This window comes from Mastigoproctus giganteus, chromosome 1 (genome assembly GCF_048544385.1).
Source record: "Mastigoproctus giganteus isolate SK-2022 chromosome 1, ASM4854438v1, whole genome shotgun sequence".
NCBI classification, from domain to species: Eukaryota; Metazoa; Arthropoda; class Arachnida; order Uropygi; family Thelyphonidae; genus Mastigoproctus; species Mastigoproctus giganteus.
The window spans coordinates 193,970,281-193,997,895 of record NC_143575.1 but is presented as its reverse complement, the minus strand read 5'-3'; the positions used below and the strand labels follow the sequence as shown (position 1 = coordinate 193,997,895).

General features: G+C 37.2%; 1 protein-coding gene across 1 annotated transcript in view; it reads left to right on the top strand.

Annotated features, from left to right (window-relative positions):
• LOC150091405 (sorting nexin-12-like) overlaps nucleotides 1-25,887 on the top strand; it is a 33,938-nt gene extending 8,051 nt beyond the window's left edge. Inside the window, exons 2-4 of the mRNA XM_090383739.1 lie at nucleotides 5,457-5,552; nucleotides 6,188-6,312; nucleotides 25,417-25,887. Coding sequence (XP_090239865.1) covers nucleotides 5,457-5,552; nucleotides 6,188-6,312; nucleotides 25,417-25,522 — 327 coding nt within the window. The 3' untranslated portion in view covers nucleotides 25,523-25,887. The remainder of the gene's footprint in view (nucleotides 1-5,456; nucleotides 5,553-6,187; nucleotides 6,313-25,416) is intronic.
• Nucleotides 25,888-27,615: the final 1,728 nt, after the last annotated feature.

Sequence of the window (27,615 nt, the reverse complement as noted above, 5' to 3'; positions counted from 1 at the left end):
TCGGGCTTGGATCAAAGTACTGCAAAAACCTTGGGAGGTGCATTATGGCCACAGAAGCCGATGCGCCAACAACTACCAAAATAGGAAAAAAAAAAAAATAGTGTAGTATTAGGGGCAAGTTACTGCTATGGATGAAAGGATGGTTCAGTGGCAGAAGGTGGAGAGTAGTTATTAGTGATCACTGCTCTTCTTGAACTAATGTTATTAGTGAGGCCCCTCGGAGTTCAGTGCTGGTGCCCTTTATTGTTCACATATTTATTAATGATATTGATGAAGGCATATCAGTCTTAATATCAAAGTTTGCAGATATTGGATATGAAGGATTATATGGTAAGAGCCCAGAATCAGGATATGCTACTGATTTTTCAGTAGGCTACTGATTTCAGCAAGACTTGAAAAAATTAGACAGTTGGGCTGAGACTTGGCAATTGAGATTTAACATTTATAAATGCAGGGTGCTAAATATGGATAGCAGTAATTCCAGAATAACATATCAATTTGCTGGTACCACACTCAGTGTAGTGGAGAAAGGAAAAGACCTGAGGGTAATTGTATAGTCTGATATGAAGTTCTCTCATGCCATGCAGAAGGCTGCTAGGCCAGTTCATTGGGTTCTGTCAGTGATATAGAAATTTTGCCAGAAGTGACAAGGAGTTAATTATCCCAATGTCTAAAGTTAGGCTGCATCTTGAATACTGCATATAGACTTGGAAGCCTCATTTTAAGAAGGTTGTGCTAACCAGGCTAGCCAGGTGAGTAAAGTGCCTGCCTGGCAACCCAAAGGTCACGGGTTCGAATCCCACCTTGGTCTTGGATCATAGTAAAATGCAAAAAACCTTGGGCGGTGTATTATGGCCACAGAAGCCGATGTGCCAACAACTAACAAAAAATTAAGAAGATTGTGGAACTGTTGGAATTGGTGCAGCAAAATTGTCCTTTCATTGCACCAATTCCAATAAGAAAGATTTCAGTTCTGCAAATTGCAGTAGGAAACTAGGCACTTGCTAGGAAACCTGATAAAAGTTTTTAAGGTTCTCAAATGGATTTAGTAAATTAAATGCTAGTGGCATCCTAACTCTTGCTGTGTATGAGTTGTCTAATCAGACATAAATTTATATTAAAAAGTCCATCTCCTGATAAGCAGCCATCACCATATCATGTTTCTACATTCACTCTATTTGGAGCTGACTGATAAAAATGCTGTAAAGTGATGATATTCCACTTACTACCAGCACCATGGCTCAGTCAATGAATAATGTCTCTGTATTATGTTTGGGATAAGATTTTCTTGGTTTTGTTTTCTCTATACCGTTGTTCTGTCACATGATTCAAAAATATTAAATTTATTTTTGTCTGCAAAAATTACATTTTATCAAAATACAAATGTTTGTGAAATGTAGCTTTGAATAAACTGTGGCATTTTTGTCTTATTAAGATTGTTAGTTTTCTCATAGCTATCCAACCATTATAATTATGTTTTCTAAGAACTCTTCTTATGATTACTGGACCAATTTTTTCCCCACATTAATGTCAAGCTTTGGAACATTAATTTTTGCACTTCATACATTTTTCTTTACCCTGAAATGGTTATATCAAATAATGCACCAACCAACAAAGCAGTGAATTTCAGTACATTAAATCTGGCTGGAGGCACATGCTTTTTCATAATTCAAGTAGGTGCATTGAGGTGAAACTTACTTCTGGTCTCTCCATTCATACTTCCACCTCTATTACAATAACCAGATGGTTTTATTGCATCCTCATCTTAATACAAAACTAACATTGGTGATGAACTGAATAGGTAGTTTTGTATTGATCTTTACAGATGAAAGTTCAAGTTCATCCATATAAAGAAGCAGCTATGCTAGTGAACCTGAAAACTTTCACATACCCATCTTATTTTAAAAGAAGTAGTGAAGGAATGAGTTAAACTATTATGGTCAATCATGTGTGCTTTGTTAGACTTGGGAAAAGTTCTTTCAGATTATAAAAATACCAATGGATCTGTAAAGGTAGTTTCAAGAACAAGTGAATCACTACAGAACAGCCTGACATTTTCAGTGGCAGGAAAAATTGTGAAAGCAATGATTAACCTTTCCTGGCATACATACATAGAATCACATTTTGAAGGCTGTTTCAAACAAGGTGTCCATTATTGTAAGATATATCTTAATTTTTCTAGTATACATTGCCATCTGTATATCTGCATTTCCAAGCAATACCAGAAGTATACCAAGTTGTAACTGGGAGCTAAAAGATTTTGTGATAACTGAAATGAAAATGGAAGAGAAGTTGTTGCAGCTAAAAATAAATAAGGCACCTGGGGCTGATTGAATCTATCCATTTATAAAAAAGGAAGCAGCAAAATAGGTAAGAAACTTTTTGCAATAATTATGAGAGCATCCTTAGATTCAGGGTAGGTACCTCTGCATTGGAGATGTGAAAATGTCTCTCCTATTCACAAAGGGTGAAATTAGTAATTATATAGAAATCACAGCATGAATTTGTTAAGAGAGAGATCTTGTCCAAACAATCTGATTAGTTACTATGGTGCAGTAACAAAAGAACTGGATGGAAAAAAAATAAAACAGTTTTTAACATCATATATTTAGATTACAGCAAACCTTTTGATACTGTTCTATATGAACGGCTGCACAAATTGGACCAGTGTGGTATTAGGGACAAGTTACTGCTATTGATTACGGCAGTGGTTTTCAACCGGGGTGCCGCAACAATATTGCAGGGGTGCCACGTAATTTGGGTTTAAGTTACCTTAAACTTATTTTTTTTTAAAATGTATATATTTATTTCATTATAAAAAGGTGTACAGTATCTTTTTAGTTTTGTGAGGATCTATAATTGATGTTTATTTAATACCTCTATATAAAGAATAAAATTATATATATATATAATAAAAGAATAATTGTATTAAGAAGCTAAGTAATCATGGAGGGTGGAATGTAACGGTACAAAAAGGAAGATAACATTGATTATGGATCAGGGACGCTGCATTAGCAAAACGTACCTTACAACCATAATGTGTATATATATAAAAAATTTTATTGTATGTAGAAAGTGTGAAGAAGAAGATTTGTTTTCAGTCTATTGAATCTATGGTATACACCAGAAGTGAACTCGATTAAATGGATAAGGGATGTAGTGATATATGATATGAAAAAGAAAGAGACAGGAAAATAAAAATAAGATAAGAAGTGAAAAGGCAACCAAAATAACATTACATTGCAGTGTTTTTCACAATTTCAGTGTCAACATCCACAGAAATTATGAGAAAGACGGCAATGTTCTTGCTTCTATTTTCGACATGTTCTGTATGCTATGATACACCTGTTAAGAACGAAATTTAAATTTTTTTTTTTTTTTTTTTTTTTTTGCAGTAAGAATAAGGTCTAATAAATTGTGCCAATAAATGTAATTATATTAGGTAGGGCATACAAATCATGGATGACCTTACAGAAGCAAGTAAAAAGAATTGAAAAAACTAAAGTAATGAATATCGGAATAGGCAAGGAGAAAGGGACTTACCATTACCTTTGTAAAACTGACCAAATGACCAAGATGGCGGCGTGCCGGTATTTGGTCAGTTTTACAAGGTAATGGTAAGTCCCTTTCTTCCTGCCTATTCCAATATTCATTACTTTAGTTTTATCAATTCTTTTTACTTGCTTCTGTAAAGTCATCCATGATCTGTATGCCCTACCTAATATAACTACTTTTATTGGCACAGTTTATTAGACCTTATTCTTACCGCAAAAAAAAAAAAAAACAGATGCAAGAACATTGCCGTCTTTCTCATAATTTCTGTGGATGACCTCTGATGAAGACACTGAAATTGTGAAAAACACTGCAATGTAATCTTATTTTGGTCGCCTTTTCACTTCTTATTTTTATTTTTAATTTCCCGTCTCTTTCTTTTTCATATCATATATTGCTACATTCCTTATCCATTTAATTGAGTTCACTTCTGGTGTATACCATAGATTCAATGGGCTTAAAACAAATCTTCTTCTTCACACTTTCTACATACAATAAAATTTTTTATATATAATTTGTATTATGAATTGTAATTTGTTTATAGTTATTGTTATTTTGTTATTTGGTTTTTTTAGGAGCATTAGCAACTAAGGCCATATTGCTCCGGGGATATGCGGTGGTAATTCCCTGACCTTTCCACATCCTCCGTATTTGGTGGTGACGGGCTCGAACCCCGGTCTAATCAAGAAGCGTGTGCTACGCACTGCTGCTCCTTCCCACCTGGCTACGGAGCCAGGTTTATAAGAAAGTTGAAAACTTTTACTTAATGTCTCATGCTTTCTTGTTTCATACCTTCATTCTTTTAAAAAGAATAAAAAATTTTAATAAGATGTTACTAAATTAAACTAAATATAACTAAATGCAACTGGGCATAATATGTTGTGAGTTTGAGATTCTATATCTATATAATATCGGTGTGGATATTGTGAAGGATGAGCACAATATGAGATACAGAGGAAATGATGCCTCCCATACTACTATCGTAGTTTTTCTTAAGAGTTGTCTATATGTATCTACACCGATATTATATAGATATAAATTAAACTAAGCATTACAGTAATATCTTGAGCATTACTGTATAAGTATAGTATTATTATGTAAAAATGTCATTAATAATAATACTTGGTGTCAATAATACTATATTAAACAAAAGATTCTGATTACTGTATCAGTGAGGAAAGCAGACAATACTGAATTAAAAAAAAAAAAAAAAAAAAAACTGAGGAGAGTATGTAAATGCACCAATAAATAAAATAAATTTTCATTTATTCTCCAGATGGCCGAGGCTGGAAGAGTTTACACATTCATCATCACTGCATATATACAGACACATTAAAGGTAGCTGGATTTTCAGTGTCAAATGCATAATGGACCATGTACATAAACACACACGACATTTTTTCCACAATCTCTTTTCTCATGGCTGCGTGTACCAATCACTGGACCACAGCCAACCTGTAATAACAATGCTGCTATTATTAATAAAATTTATTGATGCCACTTTTTGGTATTTCAAGAAGTGCAAAAATTGTAAAGAATGATCTTTCTGCCTTCCAAGCCATGATTTAAAATTGAAATAAAAAACAAACATCACCTTGCTGGAAATAATTTCTATGAAATAAACAAACTACACTGTAAATGATTCTTAGATCTTAGTATAACATTCATTTCCCAAAACCAAAACTTGAGAGAAAGGAGGTTTATAACAGGATTTATTTCTTATTAGAACCTTAAAAACAATAAAAAAATAATAATAATAAAAGAAAAAGTGACATAAGCAAGAGTGTTATAAAGGGAATTTACTGTATATTTTTAGTCTGCATATTTTTGCGTGTGTGTGTGTGTGTGTGCATGCATGTATAAATACAGTATAATAATAATAATAATTGATATTTAATTATTAGACAAATCTTCCTGTATTTAAGAAAAAAGAATCCAGTGTAAGGAGACGCTATAGTGATTTTGAATGGTTGAGGAACGAACTGGAAAGAGATAGTAAGGTAAGGGGCAAATAATTCTTAAGTTTGATGTCCTAAATTATATGTTTATTTTTGTGGTTGTTTTATATAGTTGATATTTGCATTGCAGAACCCAGAAATATTTTATAAAGTAATATAAACTGGTAGCAACATACATGAGGTCATAATAATCTGGCTAGTTACAGGACATGCTGAAAATGGTTCCCATTGATTTCTGGCCAACGTTTTGTATTTGTGAAGGTTTGCTATAATGTGTTCCTTGGTAATGGATTCAGTTTCCTGACAAATATTTGTTTTCAGTTTGTCTGTGGTGTAAGGCTTATCACTCTTTTGCATATTCCCAAAGAAAAGACCTTCTTGGTGTCCTTAAATGACCTTGACATCCAGTATTTCCAAATTATGAATACTCACTATTTAGTCATGTACATGCTGCATGAATTGAAGATAGATCAGTGTTGTCCTGTCACACATCATAGAATACCACACACGTCATTCAAACAAGCTATGATAAGAAAATTCCATAGAGTATTTATTATAATTAATATCATATAGTGCAGTATAATTAATATACTAAGTAGGAAACTAGCAGCAAGTTTTTTTTTTTTTTTTGCATATCAAAGTACAGTAATTTATATAAAATATTAATTATTTTCTAGATTGTAGTCCCCCCTTTGCCAGGCAAAGCATGGAAAAGGCAACTTCCTTTTAGAGGAGATGATGGAATTTTTGATGAAGATTTTATCGAAGAGAGGAGAAAGGGCTTAGAACTTTTTGTTAATAAGTAAGATTTGCTATCATTCAAGTTTATTTTAAAAATTGCTGTGATCATAAATTTTCAACTCGTGGAAAAATTTTTTCAGGACCATGGAAACAGTCAAGCATCCCTACCATTTATACCAATTGATTTGTCACTCACTGCCTATTTAGAGACTTTTCTATTCAAATCCTATCAATATAGAGAAAATCATGTTTAACTAACTTAGTAGGTTATTTTGACACAGTTACTTATGAGCTGGATGTAGGGAACAATTTCAACGTAGTTTATTTGTTTTTTAGCAAAGCATTTGATTCTTGTGAGAGGTTACTATATAAGCTTGAACAGGTTGGAATTACTGATAATTGAATTGTTTAGCTAGAGTTGGGATTACTGGTAAGATTCTAAGATGGATTGCCAGAAGGCAGAGGGTTGTGATTAATGGATATTCTTCAGATTGGTGTAACATCAGAAGTGGGGATCAGTTCATCTAGGGTTGGACCACTGTTGTTTCTGATTTTCATAAATGACATCAACAATGGGATAGAAGGCTTGATGTCAATATTTTCAGACAACATAAAGATTGGTAGAGTAGTTAATGATCAATACCGGGCAACGCTCCTTCAGGATGACTAGAGCAGGCTGCAAGAATAGTCAGAAAAGTGGCAACTATGTTTTAATGTTTGCAAAATGCAAATGTCTTACACTTGGGGAATAGCAACTCCAAAATAAATTATACACTTAGTAGAGTTTAATTAAAAACAGTAGAGAAAGAAAGAGATCTGGGAGTTATAATACAGGCAGATATGAAGTTTTCTGAGCAGTGTAAACAGGCACCAGGAAAACCCGTGGTGTTCTATCAATGATTTATCAAACCTTATCCAGTAGAGATATGGAGGTCATAGTCCCACTGTATAAGGCAACTGCAAGACCACATTTGAAATACTGTGTTCAGGTATGGAGACCTCATCTGAAAAAAGATATCAAGCTTCTTGAAAGGGTCCGAAGACTGGCAACTTGCATGGTGAGATGGGCAAATGGGCGACCATATGAGGAAAGACTCCGAATATGTGGACTACCAAGCTTGGCAACCACACACGTCAGAGGTGACCTGATTCAGGTTTATGAGGCTCTGAGAGGGTTTAGTAAAATGAATGAAGGTGGAATTTTCACTTTATAAAGAATTCCACAACTAAGGACATAAATTCAATTTACAGCAGTTAAGTTTTTTAAATTAGTTTGTAGGAAGCTTTCTTTTAGCCTACAAATCGTTGATTACTGGAACATCCTTGTAGGAATTGCTGGAACATCCTCATTGTCCTCGCAGGTAGTTGAGGCTGACAGTTGGAACAAATTCAAAGGTCAACTGGATAGTTACCTGTATGAGAAGGGAAGCATATAATTTGTATTTTCTTATCTACTTGGTGAGTTTTTTTTTTTTTTTTTTTTGCCAGTGCAGCAAAAGCTTGTGGCTTTCTGAACTGTATGGTGAATACTATTACTATAATAATGAGGCAGTTTGAGACCTTTTGAAGCAGGGCCTAAATTAGCTAGTTTCAGTTAATTTCATATTTCTTTCCTTTTTGTGACCATAGACTAATCATAGAGCACTTGCAATTTAAGCAGAATATAGTTTCATTTATTTAGCTAATGAATTGTGTATATCATCTTTCACCAGAAGTGGATAAAACCAAAAACTTGTAGTGAAAAGTGCCATTTATGATAACATCATACCATTAAATATTTAGTACCAAATAGCATATGAAATAGTTTACTTACTCATTTTTCATGGAAATGAAAAAAAATAAAATTTGACAACAGCATCCTGTTATTAGCATTAGTAGAGGCATATGATGCAAGGAGATAAGCTCATACAACATCAGCAAAAACAACAAAAAAAAAAAAAAACCCGTTCTCATTTCACCCATCCATTCATTCCAAATGTTTGTCTAGTTCTGCCTTGAATTTATTTCAGCTGTCACTTTCCACAACGATAGATGGACGTTTGTTCCAGCAATCAACCATCTGCTGGCTAAAGGCAAATTTCTACACAATCTATTTTACAACTGTCTTTCCTCAATTTGAATTTATGCCCCCTCAGGCGATAAATCTGGGCAACAGAAAGAATCCCATCAGCATTGAGCTTACTCAAACCATTCAAGGCCTTATACATGCCAATAAGATCACTTCGCAGGAGCCTAGTCTCCAGATACTGCAGCTTGCAGAACTTAAGCCTTTCTACATAAGAGCAGCCCTTTGTTCCATTCACCAATCTCATTGCCTTTCTCTGTACTCGTTCCAGCAGCTCTACATCCTTCCTAAAATGAGGCCTCCAGACCTGTAGGCAGAACTCAAGATGAGGCCTTACCATTGCCTTATGCAATGGGATAATCACCTCCTTATCCCTGCTAGAAAAATTCCTGTATATCATTGACAAGACACCATGAGCTACTCTTGTAGCCTGCACTGCTCAAAAAACTTTATATCTGACTGCACAATTACTCCATTTTTTTTTCATTCTCCACTACCCTGAGTGTAGTACCACACAGTTGGTATGTTACTCTAGGGTTACTGCTACCCATATGCAACACTTAACATTTGTCAATGTTAAATTTCAATTGCCACTTCTCAGCCCATCTGCTCAACTTTTCTAGATTCTCTTACAGTAGCGTAGTGTCATTAATAACCCTGCCAACCTTTGTATCGTCTGCAAACTTGGACATTAAGCCTGATATACCTTCATCAATATCATTAATAAATACAGAAAACAACAATGGGCCCAACGTCGAACCCTGGGGGACTTCTCTAATAACATTAGTCCACAAAGAGCAGTGTCCATTAATTACAACTCTCTCTCTCTCTCTCTGTCTTCTCCCACTGAACTATCCCTTTATCCATAGCAGCATTTGCCCTTAATGCCATACTGCTCCAATTTGTATACTAGTCTTCCATGTGCAACAGTATCAAAAGCTTTCCTGAAATCCAAGTATATGATATCAAAATATTTTTTTGCATCCAGTTCCTCTGTGACCACATCATAGTATCCAATCAAATTGGTCAGACAAGACTTCCCCTTAACAGACCTGTGCTGTGTCTGAATTATAACTGCAGTCTTGTCTATATGATCCTGCAATGCTTCTTTAACCAGTGCCTCCATTAATTTTCCTGGAACAGAAGTTAAACTAACAGGTCTGTAATTACTCATGTCACCCTTTGATCCTCTTTTGTGAATTGAGGACACATTTGCACATCACCAGTCTATGGGGACCTCCCCTGAGTCCTAGGAAATTCTCATAATTATGGCTAAGGGTTTGCTTACTTCTTTTGCTGCCTCCTTTAATATAACTGGATAGATCCCATCCATCCCAAGTTCATTTCTTATGTTTAACTTCAACAATTTCTCCTCCACTTTGCTCTCAGTTATTACAAAATCATTTAGCTCTCCCAGAGTTTGATTTAACTTCTGGCATTCCCCTCTCTGAAAAACTCCTCATGTGTGAATGTAAATGCAAAATGCTCATTCAGTTTCAGCTACCTCAGCAGGCTCATCAACAATTGAACCATCAATATCAAGTGGACAAATCTGATTCATCCCTTCCTTCTAGAGTTTACATAAGTGAACTCTTTGCTGTTTTTCTTTGAATCTTTTGTCAAATATTTCTCATAATCTTCCTTCGCCTGCCTAACCCCCTTTGTGACTTCATTACAGACCAGCTTATATCTACCACATGCTTCTATGTCACTTGACCATTTATATGCATCCCATGCATTTTTCTTCCCTGCCACGAGTCTCATTAGTTCATCTGACATCCATTTATGCCTAAACCTTAAGAATATTTCTTAGTTGATATGAAAAGCCTCATAATAGCTTCCAAGATTATTTCTTTGATTGCTTCCTATTTAGAATTTGCTGTTAGTAACACCATCAGTTGGTCACACTGTATAGAATTTAGTAAATCCCACACCAGTACACTCTGATCACTGCCACCTAGTGGTTCCTTTATCTGCAGATTCTTAACTCATGAAGAATCACTGCTGATAATGAGATCAAGAGTATTACTCCCTCTGTTTGCCTCTCGAACATGCTGCTATAGAAAACAATCATCCAATAAATCCTCAAAAGCCTTGATTGTGTGCGAGTGACCAAACTGAAAGTTCCAGTCTATATCTTGGAAGTTAAAATCCCCATTGTAAGACACTCTGAGGCCCACTCTGTTTCTCTGTACCATTGTTCAGTTTACTCATCAGTAATTAGGCCTATAACATACTCCTGCTCTCAGTTTTTTCTTTCCCAGTGCTTATGGCACACCAAACTGACTCAACATTGCACTGTCCACCCATGTCAACTGGATGCACTTCCTTTGATTTTATCTATTTCCTAAATAACACCATAACCCCCTTCTCCTTTCCTATCCTGTCTATTCTTTCTGTACACATTGTACTCCCCAAATTCCAATTCTGCATGCCTTATATCTGTGTGACACCACGTCTCTGATAACCAAGCAATATCTGCCTTTGATGTTTTGACTAGCACTTCAGATTTATCAAATTTATTTACTGAACTCCTAGCATTGGAGTGCATGCAAGTATACATGCACCTGTTCTTATTCTTAGTTACCCTAACATAGCCCATGTATTTACTTGTTCCGTGATGACTCCCAGCAGTCCTTGAAATCCCCAGCACCTTTTCCAGGCTGCTGCTCATTCCGATAGAAGCAGTACAAGAATCACTTTCACCAATGCCAGCAGCTACTGTTAATCTATTAGTCTATGTATCCTGCCATGCTAGCAGTTTTCCAACCCACCTAACACTGCCTCGATAGCATCAGCAAATATATGTGCACCCTTTCTTTTTAAGTGTATCCCATCTCTGTAGAGGCAGTCTCTCCTGTTAACAAGCACAGACCATGCTGAGAAAAATTCTACCCACAATCTCGCAAGGACTGAATTGATTCACAAGGCTCTCGTCATATATTCCCTCCTGTCGTATCTGGACAGAATTGCAGACACTTTCAAATTTCTTTGAAAGGGTCTGCAATTCAACATTGTCCTGTACTTGTTAAGTAATTCTATAGTTCTCTACTCTTAATATCATTAGTGCCAATGTGTACAACAATTTCATCTTTTGTGCCCTTAAAAGATATCTGCTCTACGACATCAACTTTTGCACCTGGCAGACATACCCAGGTCCTGTTCCACCTATCCTTTTTTCACAATATATTCCCCTTTTCCCCGACAATAGAATATTATGTCTAGCACTGGTCTTATTTTCAGTTATAGTAAGCCATGATGGAGAAGCTCAGAGTTAATTGATTTATTTAAATTAAAGCAAAGCATTCTTCTTTCTTCAAGAATTTTTTTAAGAAACCAACTGACCTAAATGATGACTAGGTTTGAGTTTAATTTTCCAAAGCCTGAGCTTTATTTTGTGTATACTAGGACAAAAAACGGTGTTCGCAGGCTGGCCGCTAGTTAGTACACCAGACCGAACATATTGGTAACTCTCTAGGAGGCTTCCGGATCAGCTAGTGTATAATGTTACTGCCTCTACTCTGCCAGATAGTGACTGGAGGGAGTCTGAGTAGTGTGCATGCAGGAGGCATTGTTGATGCCACGTTATATCGAGGATCTGGGTATATCTTATCATGTGTACGCCATATCCAAAAATTTCATTACTTCATACAGCATGCCCCCCCCCCACTTATTTTACTATTGAATGCACCATGAATTGTTAAACTAATAGAGCAAATTTATATGCAAAAAGATCGAAACCTCCCAAACACTTCCCAGTTCATTTCACAAATATATGTGGTCTCAGTTCTAATCTCAATGATGTCCATTTCCATTTAGTCTGCCAAACCCCATGTACTTTTTTGACAGAATCTCAGTTATCAGTTGATTCAACCACTGCTCATTTCAGTTGCCCAAATTATCCACTATATGATTCCTTTCACCTCAAAGGTGGTACTTGTGCATATGTCCGTTCTGATATTTCCTGTCAGAGACTTGGTAATTTGGAATATCCCCTTTTCGATCTTCTCTGGCTTAAAATTTCTCTACCTCATTCTGTCAAATTCAACTGTTGTCTCTACCGTTCTTCCAACTCCACTATTCACTTGGAACTCTTTGAATTTCTCCCTATGCAACTTGACTTTCTCCAGTCCAACTTTCCTAACGGTGGTAATTTTCCTTGGTGATTTTAATGTTAATAACTCCAGCTGGCTTCTGTTTTCTAGTCCACCGACCCAGCTGGTTGAGATGCTGAGGCTTTTGCAATTACTAATGTCCTCGCACAGATTGTTCTTTTACCTACAAGAATACAAGACGATCCTAACCATACAGCCAACATGCTTCTTGATCTTTTTCTCAAAAACAACCCTTTTAAGTACACAGTCAAAGTGAGTGGTCCTTTAGGCCCCTCAGATCACAACTTGGTGATTGTCTCTTCTCCAATGGAACGTTTATCTGATGGCTATTCCCAACCTCGTGTTGTTTGGCATTACAAGAATGCAAAATGGGATGACCAAGATTTCTTTTCTTTTTTTCCTTGATTGGATTACTATTTCAAAACTTCTGATATCAGTATTTGCTCAGATCGTGTCAGTGAAATTAATTTTGTAGGAATGGAATCCTTTATTCCACACTCCACCTTAATATCTTGTGCTTTATCTAAACCTTGGTTTTCCGATAAACGTGCTAAGGCTGTTCAAGAGTGAGTGTAGAGTGTGTTTAGTGTCAAACGGCACCAGGGGTTTCCCCCCTCTCCGTGTAGTATACATTGTGGGTGCAAAACAGAACACTGTCAATGCCAGAGGTTTAAAAGTGTATGGATTTTGTATATGTGTAGTGTCATGTACCATTGTTCCTCTGGTTATTTAGCCATCAGGCCCCTAATGGGACCCAATGTTGTCCACACTCTGCCCTGTGGAGGCAGACCAGGTACACCAGTATTATAGTTATTTACTCTGGCAGGTCCTGCCACCTAATTTCCTGAGATTTCAGTGGTAAGGACCTCTGATATAAAAAGGGGGAGGGAAGGAATAGGGTTAGCCGAGGTAATTAAAAATTGTGTTAAGTTTTTGAGTATAGGGTACGATTACTAGGGGTTGGTTTGAACAGTAGTCATGTAAATTTTTAAGATTGAACTGGGGGGGAAACATAAAATATAGGGTCAATAGAGAAGGCCACCCCAAGGTGTCAGTAGGGAAGGCCCATGCCTCACCAGAGGGAAGGAGGGATCAGCAGGGGAGGGGAGACATAGAGACCGTCAGCTCCCCCGCTAGGAGGAAAGGGGAAGAAAGGACCGTGTAAGAGAGCATGGTTTTGAGAGCCAAGATGGCCTTGAACATCAAAACTGTGGCAAGTCTCCTTAGGAGTTCCCGTTCAGTAAGTCCAGTCTGGTCTAAGAAATGTCACTCATGGGAACAGTGTCCCATCTTCCAGTTTGTCCTAGTTATGGTCTGAGTCTGGCCACACTTGGGATGCCTGTTCCATCCAATTGTCACTTAAAATGTAGAGGGTCCGTTCAGTGAGTCTGGTCCGGTTTTGGTGGTCACTCTTGGGACTGATGTCCTGTTCTTTGTGGTGACAATGATGTAGTGGTTGGTTGGTTTGCACTTTTGTTGCTACAGCCTGGTTCTTCCAGGGTGTGTGATTTCCTTGCGGCAGGTTGACCAGGGCTTGAGGTTATATCTAAGGTGGATCCAACAGGTTAGGATCAGCAGGTGGTGGAAGTGTCCGGCATCTAGCAAACATCTTTTGGACAAATTCCAAAAAGGCTCTGTAGGTGATTTCATCCTCCAGTAGGTAATGCTTCTGATTTGTAAGTATAAAATGAAGTTGGGTGACAAGTAAACCACGGAGATCTTTGCACAACTCGCACTCGTACATAAAATGGTGCCAGGACTCCAGGGAGCCGCAGGCACACCTTGGGTCACCAATAATTCCCAGTAGATTTAGTTTGCAGCGAATTGCTCCATGCCCTGTGAGGAGGTAGGTTGTATATAAGCCTGGGGAGAACCAGGATGGAAACTGTGGATATGTAGTTTGTACATTTGGCAGGAACTTTCGTGTAATTTCTCCCTTTGTGGAGTCTGTCCAGCATTGTTACCAGATTTTCATCAGATGGGTTTGTAGTCTCCTTTTCTCCATGGATCTATTATTGGCAGGATCTGTGGTAAAGTTCATGAATGTAGTGCTGGTTCCACGGTTCAGATGGTAGAGCATACCCACACAGGCAACCTCCAGGTCTAGGGGTAGAGCCCCCGCAATCACATGAAGCACATGAGTTGACACCGTGTTGCAGCCACGTGTTATGGTCAAAAGGATCGGTCTTTGGATTATGCCCAGTCTTCTCCGGTTCACTGCTGTTGAGGATTTACGGTACCAGGCACCTGAGGCGTATGTGATGATCGGAATGAAGACTGTCTTGTAGAAGAGCGCAAGGGTGCGCCTCCTCAGTCCCGGCAACCATTGCTGTGTACTTTTTTATTTTTGCGTGAATGTTGTTGAGATGAGGGACAAATGATAAATTTCTATCCAAGATGATGCCTAGGTATTTTAACTCAGTTTTCAGCCTGATTGTCCTGTCATAAATTTTTATTTGTGGTAGTCTTGTTGGAGTTAGATAGCCTTTTAATAATATGGACTGGGTTTTGGTCAGAGAGATGGTTAATTTGTGCTTCTCAGCCCACATTAGGAGGGTTCCTAAAGCTCTGTTAGCAAGGTTCTCCATCTGAGCCCTGGAGTTGGCTGCGAGGATCAAAGTGAGATCATCCGCATAGGCCTGTGAATGGACGTTTCCAAGGTCCAAGCAAAGAAACTTGTCGAGGACGTAATTCTACAAAAGTGGACCAAGAACAGAGCCCTGCGGAGATCCACGATAAATTTGGCGTTCCATACCCTCTCTCAGCTTCTATCCGGAAAACTGAGCTCACCTGATATATGGGATATCATCCCCAGACCGTCAGACAGGGGAAGATGCCAGACCAACACATCCCCATACAGATCGAAGCTGCGTAGCATGTCCTCTCTGAACAATGTGTTTCCACATAACTGCTTCCAAATATTGAATAGATTAGCCATAGACCTTGAGAAGCTCTGGAAGGACAGAACCTACAGATCTTCCATTCTTGCAGACACGTATGCCCTTGACATGCTCTAGGTGGACTCTCTGAGATGCTGCGCTATACACGCTCTGTTGTATCTGTATGTACTTTTATATGTTGTATCTTATGTATCTTCATCAGAGGCCATTTAAGGCTGTGTATTGTATCTGGGCTCCGTACACAATGCATTTGTCTATCATTTATGTTTAATCTCTGTATAGGGCCTGTACTGTGATTTTTTGGTTATTCAGATAGTTCCGGAGGCAGGCGAAGGGGTTACCTGGCAGGTCCGCTTCTCTCAGTCATGCAAGGACGCTCAGCCACCATAAGGTGTCGAAAGTCCCCGCGAAATCTACCCAGATGACCAAAAGGTATTTCTGATCACAGTTTTCGGCCAGACCCAGCATATTCTCCAATGCATGGACGGTGGATCTCCCCAGGTTGAAATTGAATTGGTTTGGTGCATGGAGTTGTGCCTGGGTGTAGTGTGCCTCAATTCTTTCTCTAAGCATCAGTTCCATCACCTTGCTCAGGACAGAGAGGAGTGCAATCGGACGATAGGAGTTCAGTTGGTGTTGTGGCTTGGGTGGATTTTTTAATATGAGCTTAATGCTGGCCACCTTCCAGTTCATTGGGAAGCAGCCAGAGCGGAGGCAGTGGTTATTTAGATTCAGAAGCAGGTTTGGGATGCCACCTTCTTGGCAATTTCTGCCTTTACTGCAGTTTGATTTTATTGCATTTTGTTGACTGCAGTTTGGAGTTCTAGGAGAGTGAATGGTTCCTCTGTCTGGTCAGATTGATAGGTGTCATTGGCATTGCTAAGTAGCTGTTGTTGCAGGGTGTCTTGGCCATCTAGGGTTTGGAAGGTGGCGTTGAGGATATTGTTTATGAATTCCTGCCAGTTTTTGGTCATATTTCCCAGGGGGGGGGGTTGTTGATGTCGTCACCTCTGGGTAGTTTGTTGGTTGTAATCCTGTATATGATACCCCATGGGTCAGTGTTTCCCACTGTGGAAACCAGGTGCTCCCAGGACAGCTTTTTCTGTTGCCTGATCATTGCAGTGTAGGCATCCTGGTACTGTTGCTGATGATACTCAACCTCTGGGAGGGGCCAGAACCACCTGGCTCTTTGAAAAGCACGCCTCTTCTGGTTAGCCTGTCTTCTGAGGACTTCCAGCTCTCGGGACCACACCCGTTCATGAAATCTTTTTTGGGATTGTTTGATTGGCTGCATTGATAATTGCTTCAGAAACAACTTGCTGGTGCAGATCTGAGTGCTGGCTTTCTAGATTATTATTGGTCAACAAACTCTGTGCATTTGGAGTAATGGCTGTTTTAAAACTGTCCCAGTTGGCCTTGTGGACTGCATAACAGTGCAACTTTTGGTTGTTGGTTGGTAAACAGTGGATGGACTTCCACATTTCGAAAGTGATGGCTCGCTGGTCTGAGGTGGTCCAGTCATCCTGGACTATCGAGTCAGTTATGTAGTTGGCAAAAGATCTTGTTGACATAGTGACATCCAGGGTGGACTCCCAGAGAGTTGAGGAAAATGTCGGCAGGTTGTTAAGATGGTTTAAGACCACAATGCTGCTGTTTGTGAGAAACTCCTCCATGCACTGGCCATTTCTGGAGCCTCTGTGTTCTAAGGTTTCGCTGTGCCACATGGGCGAGCGGCAATTTAGGTCCGTGCAAATAAGGATTCTGGAAGTTCTGTTTGAACATAGTGCAGGTATTGGATAGCTGGCAGAATGTCTTCTCCTGGACAACAGTACATGGATATTACGTAAAAATCCCCCAGGGATGAGATAATATGTGCACAGGTGGCCCATGTAGAACACAGGCGAGATATTTTCGTAACGGTCAGGTTGGGATTGCGCACGACCACGGCCGTCCAGGGTGTTTCACCTTCCACTTGGACGATCTTGTAGTTCAGTGGGTATCTACATACGGCATTGGCAAAGGCATATGGTTCCTGGAGGAGCAGTATATCATAGTTATCTTCCTCCACCCTTTGCCTTGTCTGGGCAGCAACAGCTTTAGCTTGCTGAGCATTTAGTTGCAGGAATTTGATACAGGTGGTATTATGTTTTTTAGGCAGTGTCCCCATAATCAATTTTTTGTTGTTGGGCACGCTTTGCCTTCAGATATATGGGGCACTTATTATCTCGGAGTGAATGGGAGTGAGAAAGTTTGTGCCACTTGCAGTTAGCACAAGTCGGGTCTTTGTTCGGGCAGTTTATGAAATTGTGCCCCTTCTCCGCACAGTATCCACAAGTCACCGCCTGGATGCACTTGTGAGTTGTGTGCCCAAAGCGGCAACACGTGAAGCACTTAGGAACAACTACATGCTCTTTGAACCGGTGGGATCCCCAGTTCATGTACACCACTGTTTGTCTGATTACGGCTTGCCAAGCTTCAGGTGCCAGTTCGATGACCCAGTTTGTGGAGCTTCTATTTTTACTCTTGGCTTGATATTTTGGTGTGATCAGTTTTAACATGTCTCTGTTGGGGAGCACTTGCTGTAAATTTCTTCTATAGATCTCCTCGCAGATGGTGGAGGGAGGCTGTTCAAGAGTAGAATGTTGCATTTTGTAATTTGCTTGTATCCAATTCTTCAGTTTCATTTCCTATTCTAAACCAGAGCTCACAACAATTGTAAAGCTGTTATCAATCAGTCCAAACCAGATTTTAAACAGGTTAAGAGTAGAAAACGTGCTTCTTGCCCTAATGGTAGCTGAGCATTCTGGTCTCTTGCCAAAGCTATTGGCCGCAACTTTTGCCCATCTCTGCTCCCACCTCTATCAAAACCAGATGGTTCTATTGTCATTTCAGCCAAGGATAAAGCTGACCTGTTAGCATCCCATTTTTCTTCCAACTCATGTATTAATGATCTTGGTAAAACACCTCCCAGCATGCTCCATTCAATGCCTCCTGTGGTCTTCCGTCAAAAGGAAGTCAGAAGGAGTTTGACGAATCTTGATGCTAAGAAAGCTCCAGGTCCCGATGGTATTTTCCTACTTGTTCTCAAAACCTGTGCTCCTGAACTTACTCCTATTCTTTGCCGCCTTTTTTCCCTTCTGCTTGTAAATTTGCTCATATCCAGCCAGTTCCTAAAAAGGGTGACAAATCCCTCCCATCCAATTTTCGTCCCATTGCAATTACTTCTACTTTTTCTAAAGTAATGGAAAATCAGTTGACCGCCAACTCTTAAACTATCTAGAAACATTCCGTCTGATCAACGATTGCCTGTATGGATTCCGTCAGTGTTGATCCACTGGTGATATTCTGGCTTACGTTACACATTTATGGACAAATTCAATGGAAACGTTCAGTAAAACACAAGCAGTTGCTCTTGACATCTCAAAGGCTTTCGATCGTGTTTGGCATAAAGGTCTTCTAAACAAGCTTTCATCTTATGGTTTGCCAACTGTTTTTTGTAATTGGTTATCTAGTTTTCTCTCTGACTGCTCACTGAGGGTGATGGTAGATGGTTCTCTGTCTTCTAACTTCTCCACTAATTCTGGTGTCCTCCAAGGTTCAGTTCTTTCACCCACTCTTTTCTTCTTGTATATTAATGACCTCCTTCCATTGACCGGAAATCCTATCCATAGTTTTGCCAATGATAGCACATTGCATTCCACTTTTCAGTTTGAGAAACCTTGCCCTGCTCAATCAGCTTCAACTTCTCGAATATCCGCTACCAATTCCTTAAATTGCGATCTCCAGGTAGTTTTCCAGTGGGACAAAGACAACTTAGTTCATTTCAATCCTTCTAAAACTCAGTCTTGTCTTATATCTCGCAAAAAAGATTCTTTTGCTCCTGTGCTTATCTTCGGTGACACTCCGATTTCTAGGCAAAATGATATATCTCTTTTGGGGATTACCCTGACTTCTAATCTCTCTTGGCACAAGCACATTACAAATATTGCATCTAAAAATCTTGTTTTTCTCTTTCACTCTCAGCATTACTTTTCTTCCAAACAGCTGTTCACTCTGTACAAATCGCAAATCCGCCCTACCATGTTCACACATCTGGGGTGGCACCCCCAAAACCTCTCTCAGGCTTCTAGATTCCATTCAGAAGAGGACAGTTAGGTTAATTAATGACTCATCTCTAACAGTCTCTCCACTCTGTCTCATAGATGTAGTGCTGCATGCCTTTTCTATAGATACTTCCATAGGCACTGTTCTTCTGAATTGGCTTCTATTATTCCCACTCTCTCTTTCAAAACAGTCTGAACATGTGCCACCACCAGACAACATCCATTTACTGTCCAACTTAAAACTCACAGAACTAACTTTTCATCTTTCTTGTTTATTCATTCAACTGCCGTTTTGAGGAACAACCTTCCTCCATACTTATTTCCTGAAAATTAGTCTACAGAAGTTCAAGTCTAATGTCAACAAATATCTTCTTTCGTCCTCTCAACCTCTAACCCATGCACGGTATAAGCACTATAGGTTTTAATACCTTTCGTGTTTGGGGTTTTCATAAAGAAAAAGAAAAAAAAAGGCTTTGCCAACAAGAAATCTGCCTATTGTTTTAAGACATATCTGCTGCCGTTGATACTGTTAGCATTTTCCCTATAATGCCTTTTCTTGAGTCTTATTATTTATTTCTGATCTGGTTCTAAAAGTTCTTCACTTTTTGCACACTGACGTCACTGGTTTTCTCTATGAATTCTTATGAACATTTGGTTAGCCTTGGTTTGCATCAAAATTATGCTCTCCCCCCCCTCCTTAGGTTTTTTATATCCTTTCTCTAGTCTTTTTTTCCTCCTTTTCATGAAAACTCTGATTTTTATTTCTCTACTTATATGCTGATAATATATATCCAACTCTCCAGATTTACAGTGGAAACTGTCTTTGTGACTCATTTCAACCACTCCTCCATATCACTATTGAAATATAGTTTTTCTCCATATGTTTCCAAAAAACCCTTCAGCTTGGAATTTTTAAAAAAATTTGTGAATTTTTGCTTATTTTCATTAACAAATTGGCTAACATTGGCTACTTATAAAAATTTGGAACATACAAAACATCTTGTTCTTTGTATTACATGCAGCATTTCCTATTTTTCTTGTGCAGGAATGCTATATGTGAAGAATTTGGAAAAGGTAACATATTTGCTTTGTGCACTATACATAAATATAAATTTTCAGTTTCATGTGACTGGAAAGGCGATGCAGACATTTGCCCAAAAGTAGGCATAAGAACAATGTGTAGTATATATAAAGAAATGCAAAAATAGATGTAGCATTTCAAAGTGAAAATGATAGTGTTGTGTGTGCTGAATGTTTATTCTCATTGTTTATCATAGACCATGATTTTTTTCTGAGCTGTGCTAATCATGCAGGCATGTTCTTCAGAAATGTTTCTTGATAGCAAAATAAGTAAAGAACAGAAAGAGCAGGCATTGTTAGTGAAATTGCACAAAGAGGGAAAGAAGAGGTAGCAATGACTTTGAAAAATGTTTGGTTTGGTTTGGTTTGGTTTTGGTTTTATTGGCGCATTAGCTACTAAGGCTATAATGCGCCAAGACCATGTCATTTATAAAATAATTTAAACTTTCAGTGACCTAATTAGTTAGGTCACTATGTCAAGAAGTATAAGAAAAATGTAGATTTTATAAACGAGTAAAAATATTTATTGACTTTAAAAATCTAAAAATAGCAGACACATTGTCATTGTCGGATAAAATCTGACTGAGTGTATATGGCTCAGTCAGATGATTAAAAGCGGTAAGACGGATACTGCTAAAAACTGGACATTCGATTAAAATGTGTCTAATTGATAAAACTGTGCCACAAGACTCACACATAGGAGGGTCATCAGCCCTCACTTGAAAAATGTACCATTTTCAATTGTTACAGATGGCAGCAATCAAAGTCATTCAAAACTATATCCTATTGTGATGGCCTTTCTTAATAGAAAAAAAAAAAAAAAAAAACACAATCATCAAATTGAAAGTGTGTGAGATTCCTTTGAAAACTGTCTGACATTTAATATAATGTCCCTGTTATGGAAGACCTTAAAACTGAAGGATACTAAAAGAAAAGCTCAAGAACTTTAGTGTAATAGGCTGTCCTTGTCATCTGATTAATTTGTGTGCTGAAAAAAAGGGACTGCATGATTTCCTTTGAAAGTGGATGGATATTGGGATATTTATCACTATCTAGAAAGAAGTGAAAAAAAAAGGAAAACATAAAACACTTTCAATAGCACTTCTGATAAGTCTGTTTAAAAAAAAAGAGAATAGAAGTGGTAAGAAAAACCACTTCTGAACAGTTTGAAAAGTAGAACAAGTAATCACTAGTGACTAGTAGACATGTCAAAATCCAGTTCATTATCCATCAAAAATAAGTTTTGAAAGAAGTTCATTTTTTCTGGACAACATCATTGAAGATAAAAGAAATAGAAGGGGCTGTAGATGTTTTGCTTATATCAGTTTTATCAGCTCTGCCAATTTTAATTATGAGAACCTACTGGAAGCTTTATTAAAGAAGAATTAATATATTAATTAATGTAATGGATTTACAATAAAATCATGAAAAAAGCCTTCTGCTTCTGTTTTGAGCTGGTCTAGAATATTGAGTTAAATCAATGACATTAGAAGGAACAGAAAATGAGAGATACACATAACTGCCACATTTTGACATTGACTTGAAAAACTGCAGATTTGATAATTTTAAGCAGGAGGTTTGCTTATGTTGAAGTTATTTATCAACCCAGGCATGGAATTTAAATTAAATTTTATTGGTAACATATACATTTTATATTAAGATACAGTCATACCATAAACAGCCATATTTACCAATACACAATGTTTTCAAACATTAATGGACATAGGATTTTTCTGTCTGTGGATTTCTCTGTGTATTATCTATTATATACTAACTGATTATGATTGCTTTTGCCTCTTTAGAAACATTGAATCAAAGTTTTGTTTATAACAGTGCCACACTGCCATCTAGACATGACTGTCAAGAGCATTTCCAGTTTCACAAGAAAGAAATCTGAAGTGTGTTTGTTTATTAACACATTCACTGCCAAAATACAAACTTGTGTCAAAACAAACTTATGTTGAAGTTATTTATCTAGTTTTAGTATTTTCTACCAGAAGAAAAGGTGAAATTTTTTAAAGCTGAATGGTTTGCTGAATTTTAATTCTTTAGTTTAAGCAAAACAAAGAATCATCTTTAGTGTGTGTCTACTAATAAAATTTGGTGTAAAAAATGTTTTCCTATAAAATTTTACCCTAAAGGGTTGTTATAATGGATCCACAGCCTGGGACATTGGGACTGAAAAGGAACACAGGATATACAGTATGTTGAAGCTGATGACATTGAATCAACTCTTTATAATATGTCATCTGATACTGAAATAGAATTCTATTCAAGTGATGCAGATTCTGAATCTCTTTCATATGCATCTGTTGATGTTATAACACTACAAAGAACAGGTGCCAGTGATACTTTGAGTGATGATTCTTCACAGATTTCATCTGTGAAAGAATCATCACTCAAAGTATCACGTAATTTCATCTGTTATCGGTGGACACCTGGTTCTGGGATCCTTCCTTTAAGCGAGACAAGATTGTATTCATCTATGCTGACTCTTGATTGTGACTTTCCATCTTTCCTAGACATGGTGATTGGCTTCTTTTAGTGATTCAATCACCCATTTTTCATGATTATGATTTTGCATCTTATCTGATCATAGTGAACTTGTAGTTTGCCACTTTCTTTAATAAGCTGTGAGCTGCTGATGTACCCTTTTTTATGTGAACCCTTCTAGTATTGTCCCAGGCTAATGTCTCGTGAATGCACATGACTCTTCTTAGTGACTCGAGTCAGTCATTCAGCTAGTTGCTGCATTGATCATTCATTCACCAGCCATCACTAATACAGAGGACGTTTCAGCTTAATATAAACATTTTTCTTGTCAAATGGTTTCCACTTCTCTTACAGAAATTAGGAAATGAAACATTTTAGTTATTCTTATTACCAATTTAAATGGTTTATTATCTCAATTATTATTATTTATATATTTATTTGGTAAAACATTAATGTGTACATGCTTTCTAAAGTGAAGTGACTAATAGCTTTACATACTTTATATTTACATTTTTATTTTCAGAAGCATTAATAAATTTTATTTCATTGAAAATAATTAATGTGTAAAAACAATTTTTAAATTTTCAATTTTTTTTATTAAAAAAGTAACATTGAATAAGTATTGCAATCCATTGGTAAAAGGTCAAGCATTAGACTAAAAACCTTTCTCAGAAAGAAAGTTGGACACACGTCAGGTGCTGTGAGATCAGTTTGTTACAACTTGGAGCACAACTAGTGCCAAAAGTTCATCAAAATCTAACAGGAAAGTGGAAGAGAAATCGTTGGAGCTTAACATAAAAAAAAGCATCTGGAGTGAATGGGGTCTAACCAATTATATTAAGGGAGGCGAGAAAGGAGGTAAACAAACCCTTAGCCATAATTACAAGAACAAGCTTTGGATTTGGAGACGTCCCTATGGACTAGAGATGTGCAAATGTATCACCAATTCACAAGGGGGAGATCTAAAGGTGACATGAGTAATTACATGCCTGTTAGCTTAACTCTGTTCCAGGGAAAATAATGGAATCACTGGTTAGGGAGTAATGCAGGGCCATCTAGACAGGAATGCAATTATACTACGGTCACAGCATGTATTTGTTAAGATGTGATCTTGTCTGACCAATATGATTGGATACTATGATGTAATAAAAAAGGAACTGGATGAAAAAATAATTTTTATATCATATACTTGCATTTCAGGAAATGCTTTTGATATGTTTGTACATAAAAGGCTGATGTACAAATTAGAGCAGTGTGGCATTAAGGGCAAGTTACTACTTTGGATAAAGGGTTGGTTGTGTGGGAGAACACAGAGAGTGGTTATTATTGAACACAGATTAATGTTATTAGAGGAATTCCCATAATTCGGTGTTGGGTTCATTGTTGTTTTCTATAATTTTAATGATATCGATGAAGGTTTTTAGATCTAAGTTTGCAGATGATACATAGGTTGGCAGAGTGGTTAATGACAGTAATCAGAGAGTTCCCACAACGAGATCTAAAAAAAATTAGATGGGCTAAGAAATAGCAGTTGAACTTTAACACTGATAAATGCAAGGTACTGCATACAGGTAACTTGGTAGTGGAAAATGAAAAAGACCTGGGGCAATTGTTCAGTTATATATGAAGTTCTCTGGGCAATGCAGACAGGCTGCCAGGACAGCTCACGAGGTTTTGTAACTGATGTACAGGAACTTGTCTAGCAAGGATGAGGTGATTATCCCATTGTACAAGGCAATGTTTTAGCCACATCTTGAATACTGCATACAGGCCTTCCTAAAATGAGGTCTCATTTTAGGAAAGATGTGGATCTGCTGGAACAGGCGTATTTCCCTAGAAGATTGGTGAGGGAGAACAAAAGGTTGGTCTTACCAAGAAAGGCTTCAGTTCTGCAAATTGCAGCATCTGTAGATTGAGGTGTTTAAGGCTTTGAATGAATCGAGCAAGTTCAATGCTGATGGCATTCTTCCACTTGCTCAGACACATGAGGTGTGCAGAGTTTTGCCTTCGGCCAAAAGTTGGTTGATTTTTGGAACAACTTTGATGTGTTGTGGAAGTAGGGAATTTGAAGAAAGAACTAGATAAATTTTTGGAGGGAATGAACAAGTGATGTGGGAGGTTTTGTTTTTTTTTTTTTTTTTTTTTTTTTTATATGCTTAAAAGCTTGTTCTGTTGTGTCATATGCCACTACTACTATTCATAATGATGTTCCAAATTTTATATGGATTTCTGGTATGTATTTATTATTATACACCAAATCAATGCAATTCCGTGTATAATTGTTTTAAACTGGTTTGTTTATTTTGAAGAGAATAGTAAAATCTATTATGTGGCTTTGCTCAATCTTAAATTCTAATTCATTTCCACTAAAACTAAAATGTAACCTAATATATTTGTTTTCATTTATAGGGTTGCTGGTCATCCTTTAGCCCAAAATGAACGCTGTCTTCACATGTTCCTACAGGACCCAGTTATAGATCGTAATTATGTACCAGGAAAGATTCGCAATGCATGAACTCATTAGCTGAAGCTATCTAAAGCTTACCATCAAATTGTTAAATACCAACAACTGCTTTATAACAAGGAACCCTGGACTTTTGATTCCTTGTTCTCTGTGTGGACCATGTCTTTTGATTCCACTGAATTTTGTATTCAAAGTTTTTGTGAGTGCTATGTGAATCTCATTTGGTTAGCATACATTATTAAGAAGAACTGGTGAGCAACAAAAATACGAATATCATGAAGAAGCCAGTGAAAAATGTTTTACATTGACAGTTTTAAAGGCCAAAGTGTTATATCCTTCTAAAACAGCATTTACAAAACTAAATAATATTGTGAACCTCCTACTTGCAATATAGAATTCATTTTTCAAGAATTGCAAGTATCCATCAACACCATTTCATTTCTTAAAAAAATTAATATAAGGCAATGCAGGTTTTATACATCTCAAGCATTTTGTTGAGATTCTAATTTTGACTATGCATTTATATTATATGTTGAAAATAATAATAAAAAAAAAAATATATTGTCATCAGTGAGAGAGCCAAAATACAAATATACAAGCAAGGCCAAAGGTAGAATGTAAAGAAACAATAAACACCTTCCTGTACTCTTCTTCATATTTTGCAATAAAAGAGTTTTGGATGCATGTATATGTAAAATTTTGTTTTTGCTTATTTCGCAGTTCAGGTACTGAAGGAATACTCAATAATGAAGCAATGAAAGAAATACATTAATTCATAAATTTTCTCTTTCACTATCTGAAAAATGTAGTGTGATAATTATACTTTTCCATCCACTGCCATGTGAATGAACTTCAGTTTCATATAACCAAAGGAAGAGTTTACTAAATCGATTATGAATTTTGCTATGGTTCTTCCTCCATCCAACAATAAAAATGAGCCAGCTAGTCTTTAAGCAGAACTTTGTTTTATTACATATTAGTTCTGTTTTCATAAGAAAGATAATTCAACTAGTTGTTGCACTTAAACTATACTTAAAATTTATAAAATAAACCCTTGTTATTCATACAGGTGGATACATTCCTGGAAATAACTGTGAATATCAAAACTGAATATTAAGACCAATTGGTTAGCATACATTATTAAGAAGAACTGGTGAGCAATAAAAATACAAAGAAGCCAGTGAAAAAGTGTTTTAGTTTTAAAGGTCAACATGTTATATCCTTCTAAAACAGCATTTAAAAACTAAATAATATTGAACCTCCTACTTGCATAAATAGAATTCATTTTTCAAGAATTGCAAGTATCCATCAACATCATTTCATTTCTTAAAAAATGAATATAAGGCAATGCAGGTTTTATACATCTCAAGCATTTTTTTGAGATTATAATTTTGACAATGCATTTATATTATATATTGAAAATAATAATAATAATAAAAAATATATTGTCATCAGTGAGAGAGCCAAAATACAAATATACAAGCAAGGCCAAAGGTAGAATGTAAATACAAAGCCTTATGAAAAACAGGGAGTTAAGGTGATCTTGCTTATGGAAATCAAAGTTCATGATCAATAAAAACACGTAATAACCATTATTATTAAAAATTAAATAAATGAATATCAACACCAAGAATGTTTTATATGAAGAATAAATAATATGTAAAAAAAATCATGCTAATCTTGATGATATAGAAAAGATATGAGCATGGCAGGAGGATGGATTAGAAAGATGTAAGGTCCTTATGAAGATCTTCTTGGGAAGATGACATAAGAGTCTGCAGAAGAAGAAGGTGCAGTTGTGATGTTCTTAAAAAAAATTAATGATGCTTGTTTGTCTTTCATTGCAGACCCCTTTAGGTCTCTGTAAGGGGTTAATAGTCTCCAATCCTCTATTGGAATTTAGACTATGCTCCTTCAATGACGCCAACCGGGCTAGCCGAGTGGGTAAAGTACCTGCCCGGCAACCCAAAGGTCGCGGGTTCGATTCCCGCCTCAGGCTTGGATCAAAGTACTGCAAAAACCTTGGGAGGTGCAATATGGCCACAGAAGCCGATGCACCAACAACTACCAAATCAAAAATCAAATCAAACCTGCAATGACTATTTCAAGTGCCTTATCAGCTAGAGCTTTACAAATGTTCAAAA